Source organism: Mytilus edulis, chromosome 7 (assembly GCF_963676685.1).
Source record: "Mytilus edulis chromosome 7, xbMytEdul2.2, whole genome shotgun sequence".
Taxonomy (NCBI): Eukaryota; Metazoa; Mollusca; class Bivalvia; order Mytilida; family Mytilidae; genus Mytilus; species Mytilus edulis.
This window is the reverse complement of record NC_092350.1, coordinates 29,690,286-29,711,848: the sequence shown is the minus strand read 5'-3', so window position 1 is coordinate 29,711,848 and position 21,563 is coordinate 29,690,286. Positions and strand designations below refer to the sequence as shown.

General features: G+C 31.3%; 2 protein-coding genes across 2 annotated transcripts in view; both read right to left on the bottom strand.

The window, feature by feature from the left end:
- The window catches only part of LOC139483076 (uncharacterized), a 40,653-nt gene extending 34,850 nt beyond the window's left edge, over positions 1–5,803 (bottom strand). Inside the window, exons 1-2 of the mRNA XM_071267105.1 lie at positions 5,776–5,803; positions 5,340–5,498 (exon numbers count right to left, since the gene is read on the bottom strand). Coding sequence (XP_071123206.1) covers positions 5,340–5,498; positions 5,776–5,803 — 187 coding nt within the window. The remainder of the gene's footprint in view (positions 1–5,339; positions 5,499–5,775) is intronic.
- A 1,538-nt stretch (positions 5,804–7,341) lies between these two features.
- On the bottom strand, positions 7,342–21,316 carry LOC139483075 (uncharacterized). The gene is made up of 14 exons (XM_071267104.1): positions 21,152–21,316; positions 20,340–20,598; positions 19,910–20,067; positions 18,577–18,738; positions 16,582–16,837; positions 15,768–15,931; positions 15,231–15,407; positions 13,934–14,186; positions 12,471–12,634; positions 11,423–11,596; positions 9,694–9,949; positions 8,850–9,019; positions 7,958–8,131; positions 7,342–7,346 (listed from the first exon to the last, which is right to left on the bottom strand). Exons 1-14 carry the CDS (start codon positions 21,285–21,287, stop codon positions 7,342–7,344), a joined length of 2,508 nt encoding a protein of 835 aa, XP_071123205.1. The 5' UTR covers positions 21,288–21,316.
- Positions 21,317–21,563: the final 247 nt, after the last annotated feature.

Here is a 21,563-nt window from a genome sequence, read left to right as displayed (position 1 = left end):
GACCTGACCTTGCAGTCATCAAACGTGCAAGCATTATTAGCGTTCTCGGACAACAGAAATAAACGAATTCGGTATTTCGAGCACACCATTTGTACTAAGGATACTGGGTAAAGTTTATGACCGAGGGGTCTTGGTTTCGGTCGTCCAACTTTTCTCAGTTCACAATGTGAACTTGCAACACCAAATACATTATCTGACTAGATTTATTTCTGACGTCGATTTTGATGTCAGGCTTGAAATGTTTATAATCACAAGATATGATCGTAACAAAACATGTATAATCTGTGCTGTTATATATATATTTCTATATATTCAATTTCAATATTTTACAACCTGTGGAAGACATCTCTTTCCGCACAAGAATGTAGTTTGATTTTAACATGAACATATGGTTACAATGATTCGGTAACAATTTAAAGAATAAAATTGGAATTTTTGTTGTTGTAAAAACACGCCTTGTGTTTTAGAACTTTGTTTAAACAGTATTTTATTCAACTAAATTGAATTCGACAACGCATACATGGAGCCTATGAAAGCACTCTCCGTTAATAATAGCATTTTAGAATACATACTGACCGGTGTACTGTATATATTTAATTTATTTTCCTAAAGAATAAATATCGGTATTTGATCCAACTATCAACTATAAGTGAAACGCATTTACATGAATAAACTATATAGCTATCAAAAATGCATGAACAAATGTATCGCTGTGCGAAGCATATACTCGCTTGTCATTCAAAGTGTAAATAAACACGATAAACAGGAAGAATGTGTCCGTCAATCTGATGACAACGTTTTTCTTGTCGAAACATTTAGTGATATTTATAAACTAGAGGCTTTTACGAGCCTGTGTCGCTCATCTTGGTCTATGTTCATATCAAACAAAGGACACAGATGGATTTATGACAAAATTGTGTTTTGGTGATGGTGATGTGTTTGAAGTTCTTACTTTACTGAACGTTCTTGCTACTTGCAACTATCCCTATCTATAATGAACTTATTTTGTAAAAATTTATTAAATTAATGAAAATAGTTAAAAATTAACTTTAAAGGGCAATAACTCCTTAAGGGATTAACTGACCATTTTGGTCATGCTAATCTATTTGTAGATATTACTTTGCTGAACATTATTGCTGTTTACAGTTTATCTCTATCTATAATGGTATTCAAGATAATACCCAAAAATCGCAAAATTTCTCTAAAAATTACTAATTGGGGGCAGCAACCCAACAACCGGTTGTCCAAATCATCTGAAAATTTCAGGGCAGATGAATATTGACTTGATAAACATCTACATGTAACTCTGTCAGATTGCTCTAAATGCTTTTGTTTCTGAGTTCTAAGCCAAAATCTACATTTTACCCCTATGCTCTATTTTTAGCCATGGGGGCTATCTTGGTTGGTTGGCTGGGTCACCGCACACATTTTTAAACTAGATACTCCAATGATGATTGTGGCCAAGTTTGGTTAAATTTAGCCCTGTAGTTGCAGAGGAGAAGATTTTTGTAAAAGATTACAAAAATTTATAAAAATTGGTGAACAATGACTATAAAGGGCAATAACTCCTTAAATGTATAAAACCACCAATTCATAGCCCCATTTGTTTCTATATTAAATTCTGCAATTTCAAGCATTTATGGCTACTTTGTCTTAAGTTCAAATAAAGTGGCAGTTATTTCATGTCAAAACTGTACCTTATCCTGACTTGTGCTGAAAGAATCAACATACCTTGAACTGCATATTAGAGCGTACTGGTTACCCGGAGTTTGATAGTACAAATAAACAGCTGCGCCATGAGCGCATGATACGCCAGACGTCTTGTGTGGAAGTTTTATGCAATAATCATAAATAGTTTCAGAGAAAGTTTTAAGCAATAACCATATATTGTTTTTGAGACACGGCGGGACATGTGAAACCCCCAACCCTGTTTTTTTTTTTTTTTTACAAAAAACTAAATATCACTAAAATAAAATGTTGAATCAAAACCAAAGAGTATACAGATCTTTAGATTAATATAATAAAGAAGTGTGTAAAGTTTTAAGCAATAATCATAAATTATTTTTGAGATACGGCGCGACATGTAAAAAAACCCTCCCCTGTTTAACAAAATACTCAATAAATCCAAAATAAAGTTTTGAATCATCACCAAAAAGTATACAGATCTTTAGATTAATATAACAAAGAAGTGTGTAAAGCTTTAAGCAATAATTATAAATTGTTTTTGAGATATGGCACAACATGTAAAAAAACCCTCCCCCTTTTTTACAAAATACTCAATAACTCAAAAATGAAATTTTGAATCATCACCAACAAGTATACAGATCTTCAGATTAATATAACAAAGACATGTGTAAAGTTTTAAGCCATAATCAAGAATCGTTTTGGAGATACGGTGCGACATGTGAAAAAAAAACACACCCCTGTTTTAGTTACAAAGTGCCGTAACTCAAAAAGTTTTAATCTTATTTTCACCAAAAAGTATACAGATCATTTGACCATCATAAGAAACAAATATGTTATGTTTCATGAAATTTGGATAAGTCGTTCTCAAGTTACGGTGCGACATGTTTACGCCGGACAGACAGACAGACGGACGGACGGACGGACAACGGACATTTGTATACCATAATCAGGAACTTCTGATCTGAACAACAGGCCAAATGAGCCCTCTTATTAAAATTTCATATACTTCTTTATTATTCAAGCAAGGGTTTTGCAGTGATCCAAAGTGCCCAAGCTTTCATGTGATACAAAAACTACCAAAATATTCCAACTATTGACAAAGATACAGCTATGCGTGGGAACTATTTTGTTTAAAATATGTACTACTTTCTTGTATGTTCTTTCCGATCGGGCCTGAATTAGTGGTTCTATACCTATAAGGGGTCAACTGACCATTTTTGTCATGTTTAACTTATTTGTAGATCTTACTTTGCTGAACATTATTGCTGTTTACATTTTATCTCTATCTATAATAGTATTCAAGATAATAACCAAAAACAACAAAATTTCATTAAAATTACCAATTAAGAGGCAGCAACCCAAAAACCGGTGTACGATTCATCTGACAATTTTAGAGCAGATAGATATTGACTTTATAAACAGTTTTTTTACCCTTTGTCAGATTTGCTCTTAATGCTTTGGTTTCAGAGTTATAAGCCAAAATCTACATTTAACCCCTATGTTCTATTTTAAGCCATGGTGGCCATTTTGGTTGGTTGGCCGGGTCACCGGACACATTTTTCAAACTAGATACCCCAATAATAGTTGTGGCCAAGTTTGGTAAAATTTGGCCCAGTAGTTTCAGAGGAGAAGATTTTTGTAAAGTTAACGCCGACGGACGACGACGGACGACGGACGTCAAGTGATGAGAAGAGCTCACTTGGCCATTTGGGCCAGGTGAGCTAAAAGAAGATGTTGTATGATCACCAACTCTCAACAAGAAACCAAATGACACAGAAATTAATAAATATAGGTCACCGTACGGCTCATTTATTGTTTATCTGTTTTGTCTTCAATGAACATAAAATTTGCCACTGGATATTATTCATACTACTATAGTAAACAAATATCATTTATATTTACGTATACTATACATGTATGTAAAATATTGAAATATGTTCGTCTATGTGAACTAGATCACTTACCAAATGAAGTATATTGAAAAGGAATTTGGACATTCAATTTTTCAATGCTGATAGAATACAACTGGTCATTCTGGTTCAATCCAAATGAAATTTGAAACGTTTTATTGATGATAGATTCATCTATGCAGCATGTGACAGCTGTACAGTTGTTCAGTAGCTGACAACTTATTGGATATCTTGATAGATCAGGAAGGTCTACACTTGATGAACACTCTTTCAAAACATAAAAAAGAGTCAATCATAATAGTTTTCAATACAAATATTTCAATATCTCTACGTACTCTGGTGTTATACAAATGTTTGAACTTTTTGAAATACTAAGGCTTTTCTACCTCAGGCATAGATTACCTCAGCTGTATTTGGCAAAACTTTTAGAAATTTTGATCCTCAATGCTCTTCAACTTCGTACTTTATTTGGCCTTTTGAACCTTTTTGGATTCGAGCGTCACTGTTGAGTCTTTTGTAGATGAAACGTCCGTCTGGCGTATATACTAAATTAAGTCCTGGTATATATGATGAGTTTATTTACAATCACTGGGTCGATGCCACTGCTGGTGGAGATTCATTTCCCCGAGGGTATCACAAGCCCAGTAGTCAGCACTTTTTGTGCTGACATGAATTGTCATTGATATGGTTATATTTATAAATTTACTGTTTACAAATGTTTGATTTTTTGGAAATACTAAGGCTTTTCTACATCGGGCATAGATTACCTTAGCTGTATTTAGGAATTTCAGTCCTCAATGCTCTTCAACTTAGTACTTTATTTGGCCTTTTGAACTTTTTTGGATTCGAGCTTCACTGATAAGTCTTTTGTAGACGAAACGTGCGTCTGGCGTATATACTAAATTCAGTCCTGGTATCTATGCTAAGTTTATTTAAGGAACGGGAATAAGAAGTGCAATTTTGTAGCAATGTTTCAACTTTTGATTTTTCTACGTTTAATACTACTTTTCCCAATGATCAATTGAAATATCGACTTCACCATCTAATGATACGGATTCATTTTTTTTTAAATGGGAATCGTATATAGACATTTCTTTTTGTGGGTTATTAATATGTGAAGAACCACACTGTTAGAAAATTACTGAAGATGATTATATCATAAATCTCGACTTTTTGATAGACAATATATTTTTTGAGTTTGGAGGATTGCTATTTCAACAGACAGTCGGTTTTCCCATGCGTACTAATTGTACACTCTTATTGACCGACTTGTTTTTGTACTCGTATAAAACAGAATTCATTTAGAGCCTTCTAATAGACAACAAAGCACCTTGCAAATTCCTAAAGTTTACTTTCAGATAAATTGTTGACGTTGCATTACTGAACAACTCATATTTCAGTCAGTACTGACATCTCATATATCCTTGTAAACTTGAAATTAAAGATACTACTGATACAAGAAGGTCTGCGTCAGACCTTGATATTTTCCTCAATATTGATATAGATGGATGTCTGCTCTATGGACGGTTTGTTGTCTCTTTGACACATTCCCCATTTCCATTCTCAATTTTACACTAACATCTATGACAAACGGGTCGATTTCAATATCCGAATTATCAATCTCCCTTTTCTCAGCAGTAACATATCCTCTGTCCCTTAGTTGATACGTTATGCTTGAGCATTGTTACACCATACAGACCTAATGGGAATTTTTCAATCATAACATATTTTGATAGGATTCACCTGATTTCCATCCTTTAAGTTCATCATGTCTTCTGCACTGTTTTTCCATTAAATAATTCTTCAGTCCTAGCTGTTCCAACAATTCAGAAATGTAGTACTCAGGAAGATCTAAATAAACTTTTGTATTTCTTTCTTTTTTCCACTGCTCTAACGAAAAATCTAAAAGCAAGAGACAAAAAACAAAACATGTGGGTTTTTTCAACTGATCTCTGATTCAAAACATACCATGATTCTTTTTGACATATTCATTTCAAACACTTGTCTTAAACCTTTCACTATTATAAAGTGATGATTTTTGTTAAATATAATACTTTTTTTACTATCAGCCGATTAATTATTTTCTGTAAAAATCATGGTTACATTTTTGTGTGTTTTTTTTTAGTGATTAAGATTATATATAACCCAATGTTAACTGCTGTATTTTTGACATTTTTACCTATTGTATCTGGGTTTTTTTCACGCATCGTTGTAAATATAATGGAATATGATGCGACTGTCATGCAAGTGAGAGGTTTAGCTAGCTAAATAACCATGTTCAATCCACTCTATTTTACATGAGAAAATGTCTGTACCTAGTCAGGAATATGACAGTTGTTAACCATTCATTTAATGTGTTTGAGCTTTTGATTAAGCCATTTGATTAGAGACTTTCCGTTTTAAATGTTTCTCTGAGTTCAGTATTTTTGTGATTTTACATTTTTCGTAACACATGAAGAGTATAAGATGATAAAAAGAAGGACGATGTCGAACTGTGTTGATATTTTTCCGTAATTGTTCTTTCATCAATTATGTTTTTGTAAAACTGCCAAGTTTACGTGACAATGGCAACAATAAACAGAAATCCAGAACCTAAATAAATTGATTTAATAAAAACAATATCAAGCCAAAACAATTGTTAGGTTTGATTGGCTGATTAGAATGCACCTGTTGTAATTTTCTGAATATTTCCAAAATTAAAGAATTAATAATTTTCCTTCTACATTGGTCATTTTTGTAATTCAGCGTTTATATGTACAATCGAATAAAAATCTGTCTTCAGACATTGTTGGGTTGCTACAATTTTATTATTGCCTTTTCATCTGTTCATAATTGTCTAATTAAAAAAAGTAAAAAGTCGTACTTTTTAGATTTAAAACATTTATAAGAAAAACACGTCTGAGTTTTCACCTTTAACTCTGTAACTATCTGTCCAGTGGCATCTTTTCTTTGGAAGTTGAGCGTTTTCAAAAACAGGCATGGAAAAGCTATTTTCCCCATCACACCCATCTTCCAAGCAAAAGCTAAATGTTAAATTCATCATGTATATTCCTTCACTTAGGAAATCATACAGGCTGTATCTGTAAAAAAAAACCAATAAAAAATATGTTGTATTCCAGTTTACACTTAAATATAATTGACTTTTTGATTTCCCTTTCGACTAGCAGTTATCTAGTTTAAAATCACTGCATGCAATAAAAATCTATTGAAGCTGACAATCGTCATATGTCTGTCTTTGTTACATGGGTCTCGTTGACTTTTGACAATTTATAAAATGTAAATTTTGTTTACGAAATGAGCCTGACTAGAACATTTTATTTCAATTATTAGAAGAAAACTATTAAAAATAGACTACAGTTAAAACATAAGATATTGCATAAGTGTCGAATCTCCATTGTTTTAAAAACTTTCAAACGTAACACGTGATAAGTATGGAAAGTACAACTAAATAAATTACAGTAAAATGCATACTGAAGTTTAAAGATCCCAAGAAGATTAAAATGCTGGGTGGATCCAAAATCATATGACAGAAGTGAACATTTTCTGTACATCTTCTCTATTCCAACAGTAAACTTCTCATAGCATGGATTAACATCAACATAAAAGCTAAAAGTTCTATTCAAGAGAGGAACATAAACACAGCAATCCAATTGAGTACAACTTCTACCAAGATGACAACTCAAATTGCTGTGTAATGATGGCAGTAGAAGAATCTGATCACATTCTAAAAAAGTGTTATCATATCTTAAGCTGGTAAATAAAGAATATCAACAAATTCTCAAAGTAAAGTTAATAGAATTTAATTACTCAGAAATCTGTATTTACTTAAAAATCAAATGTATAATGATACGAAACCTAAGGTTCTATCAATTTACATGTATCCAATACAGATAACAAATAGTTAGTTTGCATGAATTAACAATCTATCGAAGAAATCAGCACGAGATTTATACATAATTCGTGTTATATAAAGGTACTGTTTGACAACAAAGAATAGGTGGGCTCAAAATGAGAAAATTGAAATCATTATTGCATTTCGTAAATTTAATACTCAATAAATCTAACAACATAATACTTTTAATTGTATTGCACAAGCTAATGATGAGATACAATCCAACGAAATATAGCTATTTTTTTTATCCCCAACACATTCATGGCCAAACAAAATTTTAGAGTTATCCTTTTGTACTGATATTTCCTGAATGCATATATGTATGCGTCAAGACAGGTTATAACATAGCCCAACTCGTGTACCCAAAAAGGGTAGAGCGGAGGCGATCTCAATTAAGATACAGCAAGTAAGAAATAAAGATATTTATAAGATAAAAAACCCTAAATGTGAGTATTTATGTATGACTTACCTTTGGTCCAACCTCTGTTTTCCTTATTATGCAGCTGAGTGTTCAAGTCACAAGTGATGGAATTTAAATAAGCAGCAACATTAAGATCAGATAATAGTTTTGATGTCAGGTAAGGTGCGAGGGTTCTCATTGGTTTAACCATCCCTTTTCTCAACCATCCCTCATAAGAAAAATCTAAAACAACCAATTCAAAGACTCAATTGGTCTGAATATATTTCTTTATCAACAAAAATAGTATTATTTTACAATAAAATTAAATTTGATAGCACCATTGAAATTCAGAATGTGAAAATAAAAAAAAACAAATACATAAGGTTTGCAAAATGTAAATATGGTCCAAAGATAGGTATTTAAAACAAAAATGTGTACTATCTTCTGATTATTTGCTTATAACATGATTGAAACGATAACTTTAAAAAATCTAGACAATCCCCTAAATACTTAAAAACAATATCAGGTGTAATACGTGTACTGATATATATGATTGAAAACGTGGAGAGAAGTTGATTACACAAGTAGAAACCCATTTTTTTGCATGAGCATTATACAATATATACACCTGTCCTAAGTCAGGAATCTGATGTACAGTAGTTGTCGTTTGTTTATGTAATATATACGTGTTTCTCGTTTCTCGTTTTGTTTATATATATTAGACCGTTGGTTTTCCCGTTTGAATGGTTTTACACTAGTAATTTTGGGGCCCTTTATAGCTTGTTGTTCGGTCTGAGCCAAGGCTCCGTGTTGAAGGCCGTACTTTAACCTATAATGGTTTACTTTTTAAATTGTTATTTGTATGGAGAGTTGTCTCATTGGCACTCGCACCACATCTTCCTATATCTATATAACAAGATATACAATTTATATATTTTTATCCATATATATTCATACATACTTTCTATTGAAATCTTAGTATTCCAATCACATTTTGGTTTCGGTAGCCTGTATTTGTCAAGGATGTTTACAACTACGTAACATGGTTCTGATTTAGCTGATTCTAGACATACACTTACAGAAAGGTCAAACAAATACTGATGTTCTGCAGTTAAGTCAGTAAGAGTAAATCTAAAACAGACATGTAATAGCTTTCAAACTTGACTTATAATTGGTCACTAATACAACTACTTACTTAAACAGATCAACTTAAAAAGAATAGTTTTACCTGTGGTATAAAAAAAGAAAGAACGAACAATTCTGATTAAAGTTGAAAAGAAGTTTTATTGTGGTGAAAATGAAAATAAGAATACAAAGTCTCCAAATAGCTTTTGGCATAATATTTTAGCTACAGATTTGATTATATACTTGTATAAATATGACTTTACGATAATGGTATTTTAATTGGGATTGTCAGTTTACCGTCGTACATCTATTCGGAAATCTTTTCAATTCAAAAATTGTATTAAACTTGTCGGAAAGAAAAATGCAGAAATAACTCTAAGGTTTGTATTTCTGTTCAAATAAAGGTCGAACTTCCTTCCTATAAAAATTTCTGATATATTTTTTTCAGTACGATTTCTCATACCTCACTATAATTTAGAAATTCTTCAAACATTTTTTACATTGGTGTTATAGAAAAAAACAAAAAAAGTTACTAAAATCCACATTATTACTTTAAAAAAAAAAAATTCTACTGAAAAGGTTGACGGAATCAGTTTAATTCAGGAACCATTACATTCAGTTGATAACCATTCAAATGTTGAAAAAGCAAAATATTGGTTTACTATACGGAGGGTACTTACTGCATTCTAACAAGACCAAATAGCCAGGCCTCCACTGGTTGTCCCCATTCAAAGTCAAATAAAAGCGTACTAAAGGTCATCTGTTCTATCCCTAATCTCAGTTGAAAAAGACATGGTTCAATTTCTACAAATATCTTAAATGATGTCCCAAGTTTTTCAGCCAATAAACAACATTCTATAGATGTACAGTCTTGTCCAATTTTACAGGTTACAAATTCTGGGTTCAAAGGGAGCTTTGTCATTGGCCTTTTACATTCTGCAATGAAATTATGAATGACACATTTGTAAAGAAGACTATATTAACTTACTGAAAGGAAAATATCTCAGGCTTTATTTATGTATATAAAGAATTAAAACCGATCGAGATAAGTCTCACATGTGAAACATTTAAACTCTATAAAATGCAAATGAGGAAATTAAAATTTGCCCTCTAATGTAAACTAGGCAATTTTCAATATCGATGGTACATGAAAGAGGAAAAGGATGAAATATTTCTCTTCAGAAATAAAATGTGCAATTGTTCACGCCATAGGATCCCATGTGTCATCGATCCGTGATTACTTTTATGTAGACGTCGTAAAAGTTTCAAAGCCAATTTACTATAACTGAGGGGACAGTGTCCCTTACAAAGAAAGTAGGTTCGATAAGGACCTAAAATGGCCCCCTTTTGTAGCCTAAATTTCGAATTGGAATTTATTGACCAATATCACAATGAATTATATCTAATACAGTGACTAGACAGGAAATAAGTTTTTTTTGTTGAAAAGTTACGTTCCTGCGTTTTATTCATGACGTCAAAAATAGTACTCATTTTGATTTCTCACGAAAAAACAATTAGGTGTTTCCTTTAAACTTACCCTTATCACAAACTTTGATTAAAATATGGATAATGTTTTCAATGGTGAACACAGCCTGCCAAAAATCCAGTCTTTGTGAATTCCTTGAGTCTAAGCATAAGCACGAAGACACCTATTTCGTGAAAATGATCTATTTAATACTGATAAATCCTCAAATTATGGATACTGTGATAAAAAATCACTCGCTTCATAAATACTTTTCCAGTTCATGTAGATTAAACGATATCGTTTACATGTTTGGCTGTGGGTCACCAGGTTAGTTCTTGCATGAACAACTTGCAATGCCATATGGGAGAAGGGTCAACTTACTTTTCCAGAGCAGCTGATAACACCCCTCCCCTCTCACCCCAGTTTGTTTTGTCAGGGTACCCGATGCTTAGTCCTTAATATTGCATGTTATGTTTTGTGCACACACGTTTTCAAAAATAAAAAATGCACGATATCGAAAATGGAACATGGTAAAAGCATTCAAACAATTTTAATGTAGCTTCAACTGCAATATACACGTATGTGTAACTTTTTCCTTAAGTTTCAAGAATCTCATACGTATGTTTTTTTACTGAACAATTAAAAATTATTCAGTTAAAAAGACTGACAAAAAGTAAGGTATCGGATATCTTGATGGGAAGCTATAGAAGGAGTTGACTAAGCAAAACTCTTTTGTAAATTTTCCTGCAAAATAACTAAGTTGCCAAGTCTAAAAAAATAGGAGAACAATCTTCAAACAATATCAAAATTGGAGGTGTATAACTCAAAATAAGTGCAATCTTTCTATGATGTTTTGAGATCTGCATAAACAAAGAATTAGAAGTAAACAAAAATTCTTTTCAAATACAACTGTTTGTATCTGTTTTTGAGGGGAGGGAAATTACCATTTTTCCATCCGTTCAACAATGACGAAAATGATTCCTGACTTTTGGAACACTCATCTCTTTGCCGAAATTCACTTATTCCTAATTCCTCCATTAAATCTTTCATTTGATAGCTAGATAGAGTTTGGTCTTCTGGTATTCCTTTTTCTTGTAAATAGGATCTGTATGAAAAATCTGGAAACAAATTACTCTCTTATATAAGTCTATAACACATAATAGCATTTAAAAGAAATACATTGTTAAGCATTTTCTTGATTTAAAAAAAGAAGCTAAAACTTAGTTATCCTATTAAAAAAAACTCCATAGCAAACAACTGTGATAATAGTATGCGTTAGCTACGATATACAGGTAAAGTGTTTGTACAAATGATTCAGTAGCACATAATGACAAACCACTAAGATTAATAAAAGAAAAACATAATAAAGAGCTTCTGCATTTTGTTTGGTTCTTTAAGCAGGTGCAGTCAATTTGTGGTATGAAATGAGACATCATTTTCTTTCGTTTGACATAAATATATCATAAATGAATTTCTTATTGCACAAAAGAAGAAATAAAGTATTTGGACAGAAAATAACAGGCCTAGATCGTTAAAGAAATTAGCAAAATTTGATAGAGGAATGCAACTAATTTTAAGACACTTTTTCCAAAATGACAAAAACTATGTGATTTATCTTATTGTTACAATCGTTATTACAAAAACAGTATACTAGTAGTCATTGTTAGAATATCTATTTTTAAACTTAGCCATTAAAGATGCAAAACAGGAGTGTAAAAATACCAATTTGTTTTGTAAAGAAATGATCATGGCTCAAATCGACACCAGTGAAGATAGGGTTGGTTCAAACAAATTGATATTATTTTGTAAAAATCTTACACAAATATAAAGTCTTAAACTTATGAATTAATCCCTGTCCCAGGAATAAAGTCTCTTGCATTTAAGGTTGAATACTTCTCACCTAGAAGTAGGGGGCCATTTGTCACCTTAGAATAACTAACTTTATTCTTGGGACAGGGGTTAATTCTGGTTTTTTTTTAATTGAAAAGTTACCCGTATCAATAAAGTCACTCTTCCAGTTACAGATTTGCTTTGGTAATTGTGTATTTCTAAGCACAGGAACATGTATTGCACATAGATATTGTGTTTCAAAACAAACACTCAGATTAAAGGTGACCATGTATTGCCTTGATACCTTGAAATCCTCAATGATAAAACTACAAACAAACAAAAATATATCAATCTTTTTTTAAATGAATATTTTTTTTTCAATCTAAAATATATAATCATAATCTTAAACTTGAACGATAATTGTAATGAACATAAAATAACTTTTATGGCTGAAAATATATAAAGTGTGTTTTATTGATAAGATATATAGCAACTCTTGACATCCAGAGAAATTCTTTTTTTCATTGGAATTTAAAGGTTTACTAAAATTGAATTTGATTTCAAGGTGAACACAGTTTAACAAGCAGTTTCCCTAAAATATAGAGTAGAATGCAAAGGTAAAAGTATGTAGCATAGTTATTTGTAATTTTGCATGCATTTTCATCATTAAGGGGGTTCGCGGGTCTAAATTATTTATATAGGAGTTCTCTATATTTTTCTATAAATGAACTTTATCTTATAGTTAATAGAAAAATGAAATAAAAAAGTGGGGTCACCGTTCATTTGCGCTCACAATTTGCCTTCGAATGAAGCATACATTTTTGTAAAGGTGTTTTGTTTTCTGTTGAACAAATAGGAGAAATAAAGGTAATATCGAGATAAAAAAAGAAATTTATTACAGAAACCGCTCAAATTTTACAATAATTTAGTTTAAGTACAGCTTATATGGAAATTATATTAAAAAATATAGGTCACCGATGAGTTAAAAAAGATATTTCAATTTTAAAGCCAAAACATGGCATATTTCCACCAAAAGGAGATAATTTGGAACTTTTTCAATGATGTATACATTTTAAAAGTCATCTGGGACCAACACGAATTGATTGTTTTGAATGATTGTTGTACCATATGATAAAATAACAACTACAAAAGGTAATAAATAAAATTTGTAATGAAAAACAAATGTTTAATTTTTTTCTGAAATTTGTATACCCTCGAGCCTCCTTAAATTTTAAAATCAAACTGCCTGTATGGCTATTGATTTGCCATTTCTACTAAATTCTGGTAAAAACAAAGGAGTGTATGTGATAACTTATTACATGTATTGCCATTACTAATATTTTGGCCTTTTATCTTTAGTAAATGTATAAAGACAATCAATGTTAACACCTAAGTAAATAGCGAAGCAAAATTTAAAAAGGATACCGCAACAGGTAAAATATGACTAACTAAAATTAATAATACAAATGCATAGGTTTTACATGCACTGCATACAAAATACTATTTGTAACAAATTTTATCATTTTTGGCATTTTTTTGAAAACTATTACTGATATATGAACTTTATAGACTGCTACAATGATCACCAATTACAAGTTTATAGAAACATAACAATGTCTACTTACTCTAGATGAACAAGACCATTTAACTTTATATGCTCTGGTTTCCCAAATTGATAGTCTAACAAATTTACAGTAACATTCATTTTTTCTATCCCTACATAGAGTTTTCTGTTACAAGGATCTAGCTTTATGTAAGTTGTGAGGCTCCTTCCAAGTATTTTGATATCTGTACAACAAGCAACACCAGTACAAAAATCATATAAATGACATCTGGTTGTATTATCAAGTGGTGGAAGGCTCAACTGTTTTGGACATCCTATAAAAGAAAGAACTACCCAATATAGAACTGTTTTTGGTTATATGGAAGTACGATGCTTACCCTATCATAATTGTGACCTGTAAATGTTTCAGAAGAGAGAAAACTTATTTATAAGATGTATAATAAAAACAGACCATAGTTATAAAGAAAAATTGTACAAAAGAACCAAAACAGTTTATAATAAGAGGTAACGACATACTGAGTAAACTGAGCAATCAATAAGTAATGATACTCCCGGTTTATAAATTCCGTAAACAGGAAGTTGAATTGTACTTGATGTGTTGATATGGAAATACAGGGTACAAAAGTCATGTAGTTTGATTATAGATCATTAAAAAAAATATGAAAGACTTTTCATTCATTGCCATTTAGTGTAAGAAGTTGTAAGTTTTCAGTAAAACAAATACTCTGAAAACACGTCATAATGCATAACATGTTCAAATGCAGACCGATTAATAATCATTGTATGATGCTTTAATATATTGTTCATTATAAAAGTCAAAGAAAGTTGCATTATCAAACATACAGGACTAAACATTTACTCCACTTTCTTTAAAGCAATAGTACTACAAAACATTGTACCGCTCCGTATTCGAAGCATGGGCATTATAACTTAATGTAATAATCGACATGTTTTGTAAATACAGCATCCTGCTATTAAGTAAATATAATTGTCAAAGTCTCAGAATGAAGCTAACAACTGTTAATCATGATTCCTAAATATTCAATCCTGGTACCTATGATGAGTTCATTGATTCCATAAATATCAAATTAATATTCAAAAGGAGAGGTGAATAAAATAACATGATATTTAAACTCATAAGTTTAAAATAAACCGAAAAAGCAACGGCAAAGAAGACCTTAAAAAAAACACAACAAAGACAACAAAAATGTAATCATACGAACCTCATAAAAAAACCAGATCTCAAGTGATCCGAAACGGCATGCCGACCCTGTTCCTCATGTGACAATTGATTTATTGTTTATCTGAGTACAGTATTTTACTTTTGATCTTGAAAATATCTTAAATACATAATTCACCTTTGTTCCATCCGTTTTTGTTTGGAGAAAATGGTAGTTCATGCTGATTACACTGGTCTTGAAAAAGAAACTGAGCTATATCTAGATAATGTAATAACTCTGATACTGTATGTTGTGGCAATGGTAGGGTTGATCCATTTAAACCAATGTCAGCTAAATATGATCTCAAAGAAAAGTCTGAAAATAATTTAAAAAAATCATTTGTCTATAGGAGAATTTTTAAGTAAACGCTGTTAAAATTTTCTCACCATCAGAGTTTTTACAAGGTACAATACAGACAAGGGGCAGTTAAGTATTAAATTGTATTATAACTATCCACATGCATATATATTTATTGTATTTAATTCCCACAATAAAGGCAACTTGAGTTGAACAATAAGACTCAATAAATTTATTTTCTTAACATTATTCAATTAATCAAGTTCATCATATAAAGTAAAAAAAAATAGGATCTAAGTATCAATTAAGACATATTCATAACTGTAAATTTGTTGTCAGTATATTCTAAATTTCTCTTACTTTAAAAAGGAAATTTACCTTTTACTGTAAAACTCTTATCAAGGTCACATGAAGGTTTTGCAAGTCTCGCCTCTTTCAACAGCATCAAACTAAATTCACATTGTTCAAATAACTCAAAACATACTGATATATTTACACTAAATACGGCAACGTTCTCACTACTCAAATCCTCAATGGTAAAACTAGAAAAAATAAACAGTTCTTTAGAAATAAGAGAAAAAAATTTGTAGTGAATAGAACGTATGCTAAATGTGAAGAAACCAGATTGCCATCCTTTATAAGTGCACTTACCATAAAGAACAAATATAGGCGACACAACTTCATCAACCCCTAGTATTAATAATAGAGCTAATTCATATATGGTATTGAATGTGCACATCTCGATATTACCTTTGGTATTGTTATTGAAATTTTGTTCTTTTACATTTACTTCATGCTGTTTCAGCACTGGCACAAGTAACGAATAAACAAAATTGTACAGATGAATTACTTTTGCCACCACTGCCAATGTCCTTTGTTGCTTTATTGTTGTGCAATATCCGAGTTTCAACAGAACAGATGGGCAAACGTTATAACTTACAATAAAAATGCGTCTGATAATCAAACAACAAATGAGGAAAAATATTTTATTTCAATATAAAATCTTGACAAAGCTTTCCAACCGGTTCATGAAAAAGGAGGACTAAGATAGACGTTTATGGAAGGGTGGACCGAAAAAAAAGTGTGTATATGTGGAGAGGGTTGGGTGGGAGTTTGGAGCTACATATACGGTTGATACATACACTATTACATATTTTAAAAATATTGCTTCATCTTAATGTATTATACTTACTTTACATTAAAGACTCCATATAAAGATAAACTCTGCAACTTTCCCCACTCGTAGTCCAACAACGAAAAGTTCAAAGCAATTTTTTCTACTTCTACCATTAGTCTAAAGCTACAAAAATCCAAATCTATGACGAAGTTAATATTCCTCCCAATATAAGGCAGTGTTAAACAGCAGTCTATTGCAGTACATTTCTCTGGAATTCTGCATTCGGCAAATGATGAAATATCGTCTAAAAAACGTACTTCCGAAGAACAGTCTGAAATTAAAAACTTTTTACAATCAAAATGCCCGTACAAATGTTTTGTTGAACAAATAGACATACGAGTCACACGTCACATTATCCTTCATAGGTGAATACATTTTTTTACAAAGAAAGTGTAAGAAAAACTGCGAAGTTGCCTCTACAGTTTTGTACCTAATTTCCAATTGCTATAGAAATTTTCAAAATCATTATGCCAATCAATATAAAAGTTACAACACTTGCACGGTGCATAAAAAAGAATCTTCTGAGATATCTGTTTAAGTGTTTTATTAGTTTGAGTGATTTTCAGAAACTAATCATTAATTTCATACTTTTAACAGCTCATGTGAAAGTAAGTCGTTCATTGACAGGGGATGTAATCGGCGAAACTGTACCAAGGCAATACATTAAACTGACTTAAATTTTAATATTATCATCGACAGATTGCGAAGATCTAATGAATTATGAAAAAGTAAAGATGATTTTCTTTCTGCCGCAACATTAAGAACCGTCGTTTAAAATTTGTATTAAGGTAGATAGGGTGTCTTCCTCAATCTTGGATTTTAATAACCAGAAAACAAGGTATATATCCTTGATGAAATGTGCAAATTTTGAGATAAGTAGGTAATTCCTGTGTAAGATATTTCATTATAATATAGAAAATGCAATGTTTTATCATATTGGTTGTATGTTACCATTAACCGAATACTTTTGTTTGATTCAATTTTTTCCAACTTTGCCAAATAAGGGGAGATAACTCAAATGTAAGGGCAGATAATTCAGATTGTGTTATTTTTACAATAGAATGTGTTAGGAATTTACCCATTTTATTATGTAGCAAAAAAACGAGTTCGGTGACCCCCATTTTTCTTTTTCTTATCTGAAGGAATAATATTGCAGCCATTTTCCCATATTTTATCTAAAACTTCTATGGTGTAGTTTTCGTTTTAATGAGGAAAATTGGGTTTTCCATGCATATTCTATACTAAATCTGACAATTGTGCACAACCTGTAGTGTGAAAATAAGTCCGGTGACCCATTCTTTTAATTAATGTTTTGAAACAAGCAGGTTATAAACTACATTTTGGCAAATTATCAAAAAAATCTATGGATTATAATTTAGACACCCCATCTACCTTAACTCATATTTTGTTGATCTTTAAATGCTGAATTATAAAAAAATATGCAAGGGAAAAACAACGGTTTATCATGCTGGTCTTTTCCTCAATAGAAAGGTGAACTATGATTTTTACACTGAGTCAAATATGTCTATGTATATCCGGTTGCCGAATCTCTTGTAGATTTTTTGATGCAATAGGATGCCTTGGCAGTAATCATACTAATAAAATTTTGATCTAAGGAATAAATCTTTAGCAACTGTCATAAGAATGAGTATTTCCAAATATGACTAATACGATGCGACATTTTTTTTATTAAAATTATCTTTGGTCAATTTATCTCAAAGAGTTTAAAGGTTTTGCAAAAAAAACCTCATCATAGATACCAGGACTGAATTTCGTATATACACCAGACGCGCGTTTCGTCTACAAAAGACTCATCAGTGACGCTCGAATCCAAAAACGGTAACAATACAAAGTACAAAGTTGACAAGTGATTAAATTTAAAAATTTTTAAAAATTCATCCACAATTTTCTTTTTTACTCATTTAACATCAACTGTGCTGTATAAAATGTATGTAGAAAAAATAGTTTGAAGATACATATTCTTGTTCTTTAAATGTTAGCACACTTAACTATTTATTAAACCATCATGTCTTTGTTGCACTGTATATATTTGTTTACACTCTTTTGATTTTAAATATATAGATATCCCAAGTATCTCTAAGACTGTAGACTTTTCCAGTTCAGTAAGTGTTTTCAATCCTTTATCCTTCATATAATGCTGCAGTGAAAAGTCTACAAGATATTAGCAGGATAAATTAACAGATCATCACCAATACATTCCAAAAATTAAAATCACTGCTTTCAAGTTTGTTGAGTTCCGACTATATTGAATATTGAACTCCAAGTTGTTTTGGGAAGACCATGTAGTATCATGTGAATTATACATATTTGTTATTGTTTTTTTTTAATATAACGTTGCAGAAAAAGTAAGAGTGTCAAGTAGTGGTAAAACAGGACACGTAATTCAGAATTTAGAATAAAACTCATACATTTCCTATTAAATTACAATTATTCTTAACTGAAAACTATAAAAGAAATAGGAAAATAGGAAAAAGGAAATTCTTACAAATAAGTCGAAAAAAGAATAGTTTAATGCCTTGGTAAACGAAATTAAACAAGAATGTGTCCTCAGTACACGAATGCCCCACTCGCACTATCATTTTCTATGTTCAGTGGACCGTGAAATTGGGGTAAAATCTCTAATTTGGCATTAAAATTAGAAAGATCATATCATAGGGAACATGTGTACCAAGTTTGAAGTCGATTGGACTTCAACTTCATCAAAAACTACCTCGACCAAAAACTTTAACCTGAAGCGGGACAGACGGACGAACGGACGAACGAACGGACGGACGAACGGACGCACAGACCAGAAAACATAATGCCACTCTACTATCGTAGGTGGGGCATAAAAACAACAGCACAAAAACTTAACATACATAGAAAACTACGGGCTGACCACTAAATATCGGGAGTGATATCACGTGTTTGGGAAAGGTAAGCAGATCATGTTGATCATGTAAGTACAAACCGTATGATAGGTAAAACTCAATAGGTCATATTCGATGAATTACTTTTAAATCATACACCATAGTACTAACACATTTTGTGAGATCGTTCCTCAAGACCTCTGACCAAATGTTTTGAAATATGACTTGTAAGTTTTAAAATCAGTGTGCTTAGACAAAATTGAGGTAAATGTACAAATGTATCAATGCAAATTTTATCAAATTAATATGCTAAAGCAAAAAAAAAAAAAAACGATTTTTGACATAAACATTTTGGGAACAGATTTCCTAAACGACCCATACATTCGAACATATTTCCTTTGTACGATTTTTCAAAACGTGTACAATGATTTTTAGAGTCTTATAGTTTTGACAATAGTATTAAAAGATAATACCTTTCACTTTGAAATTTGTATTCCAGTCGCATTTTGGTTTTGGCAAAACTGCATTTTTAAAGATATTGTGATCTTCACATCTAGAAGGATCCCAACATATACTCAGGATTAATGAGATCGAATACTGTTGGTCTGCATACAAATCATATAACCTGAGCCTATACAAAAATGAAAACATTTATCCCATTAATTATAAAATAACAATGTTACTCATTTAAATGTCTTGTTGAAGTTTTCAACTCCTTCGTATATTTATTTCGTGCCTTTTCTGACACTTTTCCTGAAACTCTTTAACTGTGCCACCTGGTAAATTATACTGAGTGCATATAAATTTATTAGGTAAAGTGTGTGTTTTTTGTAGTCGATCCCTGTAAAATGGACTTCTTCATGTTTGTTGTATTTCGTTAATTCCAATAGTAATGTTATTTACCTGAATCTTATGACACCATACAAATCCATATTTGTCCATCTTCCCCATTCGTAATCATTTAGTGTTGTATTAATTATAAGTTTTTCTATTTGAAGGGTCACTAGGTAGTTACAGGGGTCAATTTCTACTCTGACAAAAAATGATTTGCTGATAAAATCTGCTTCCCTACAGCACTGTAAACTTAAACATGTTTCGTCAAGGTAGCATGTTATTACTGAATCATCCAAAGGCAATAACTCCACTGATCTTGATCTGCAATCTAAAAACAAATTAATTCAAAGAGGTATATGTGTTGTACATGCTTACAGCCAAATAAAAGCCAATATGTCCTTGTATAATTCTCCATATCTCATAACATGTAAAATTATTTTATTTCAAAGGGACACAATTTGAACTTCAAGCTGTATTTCATAGGAATTAATGGAATGTGTCTTGAATAGTTCAAAATATGAAAATAGTGTAATTATAAAAAAGTTCAATAACTTTTAAAAGCAAAGAAGAAAGTATAGACATTTGATAGAAAAACATGCATTAACAAACCTATAACGCATTTTTTTTATATATTGTGACATGGATCGATAGTTTTCCCATTAGCACGCAAACCACATCTCCCTATATCAAATATTGGAACAATTGATAAATTTTAGACAAATGTGTTTGAGGTACAAGATTTATTTTGAATGGAATGACTAAAGTATGACAAAATTTTCAAGCTTGATGGATGACCACATTCACATACTAACTTCAACATCTTAACAAACTTAATTCAATTACCCATCTCATGTAGTTTATAATCTATAGTAAAACCTTACTTGTTGTCCATCCTTCAAACTGTGAGGCATATACAGAAAAATGGTCATGTCTATCACACTGGTCCTTCAACAAAAATTCAGCTATTCCAAGTGTATCAAGGAAGAGAAGTGAGGTTTCAGGTGCCAACTTCTTCATTAATCCAATTCCTTGGTCGTTGTACCAGTTTTCTAATGACCAACCTGTATTTGCAGATTGTACTTTTTGTTATTTCTATTTTATTAATCAGGATGATAGATGGATGGGTTATAACTTCTAGAAACAAATATCACATGTATATGAAGTTAAAATGTGTACAAGATCGATAAACTGAGCCAGATGTTATAATTGCAGTGAAACGGATTACTGTCCACCGCATAACTGATCTTTTAAACAGATATTTGATGCTTACTAAACATTTTAATATGAGATTAC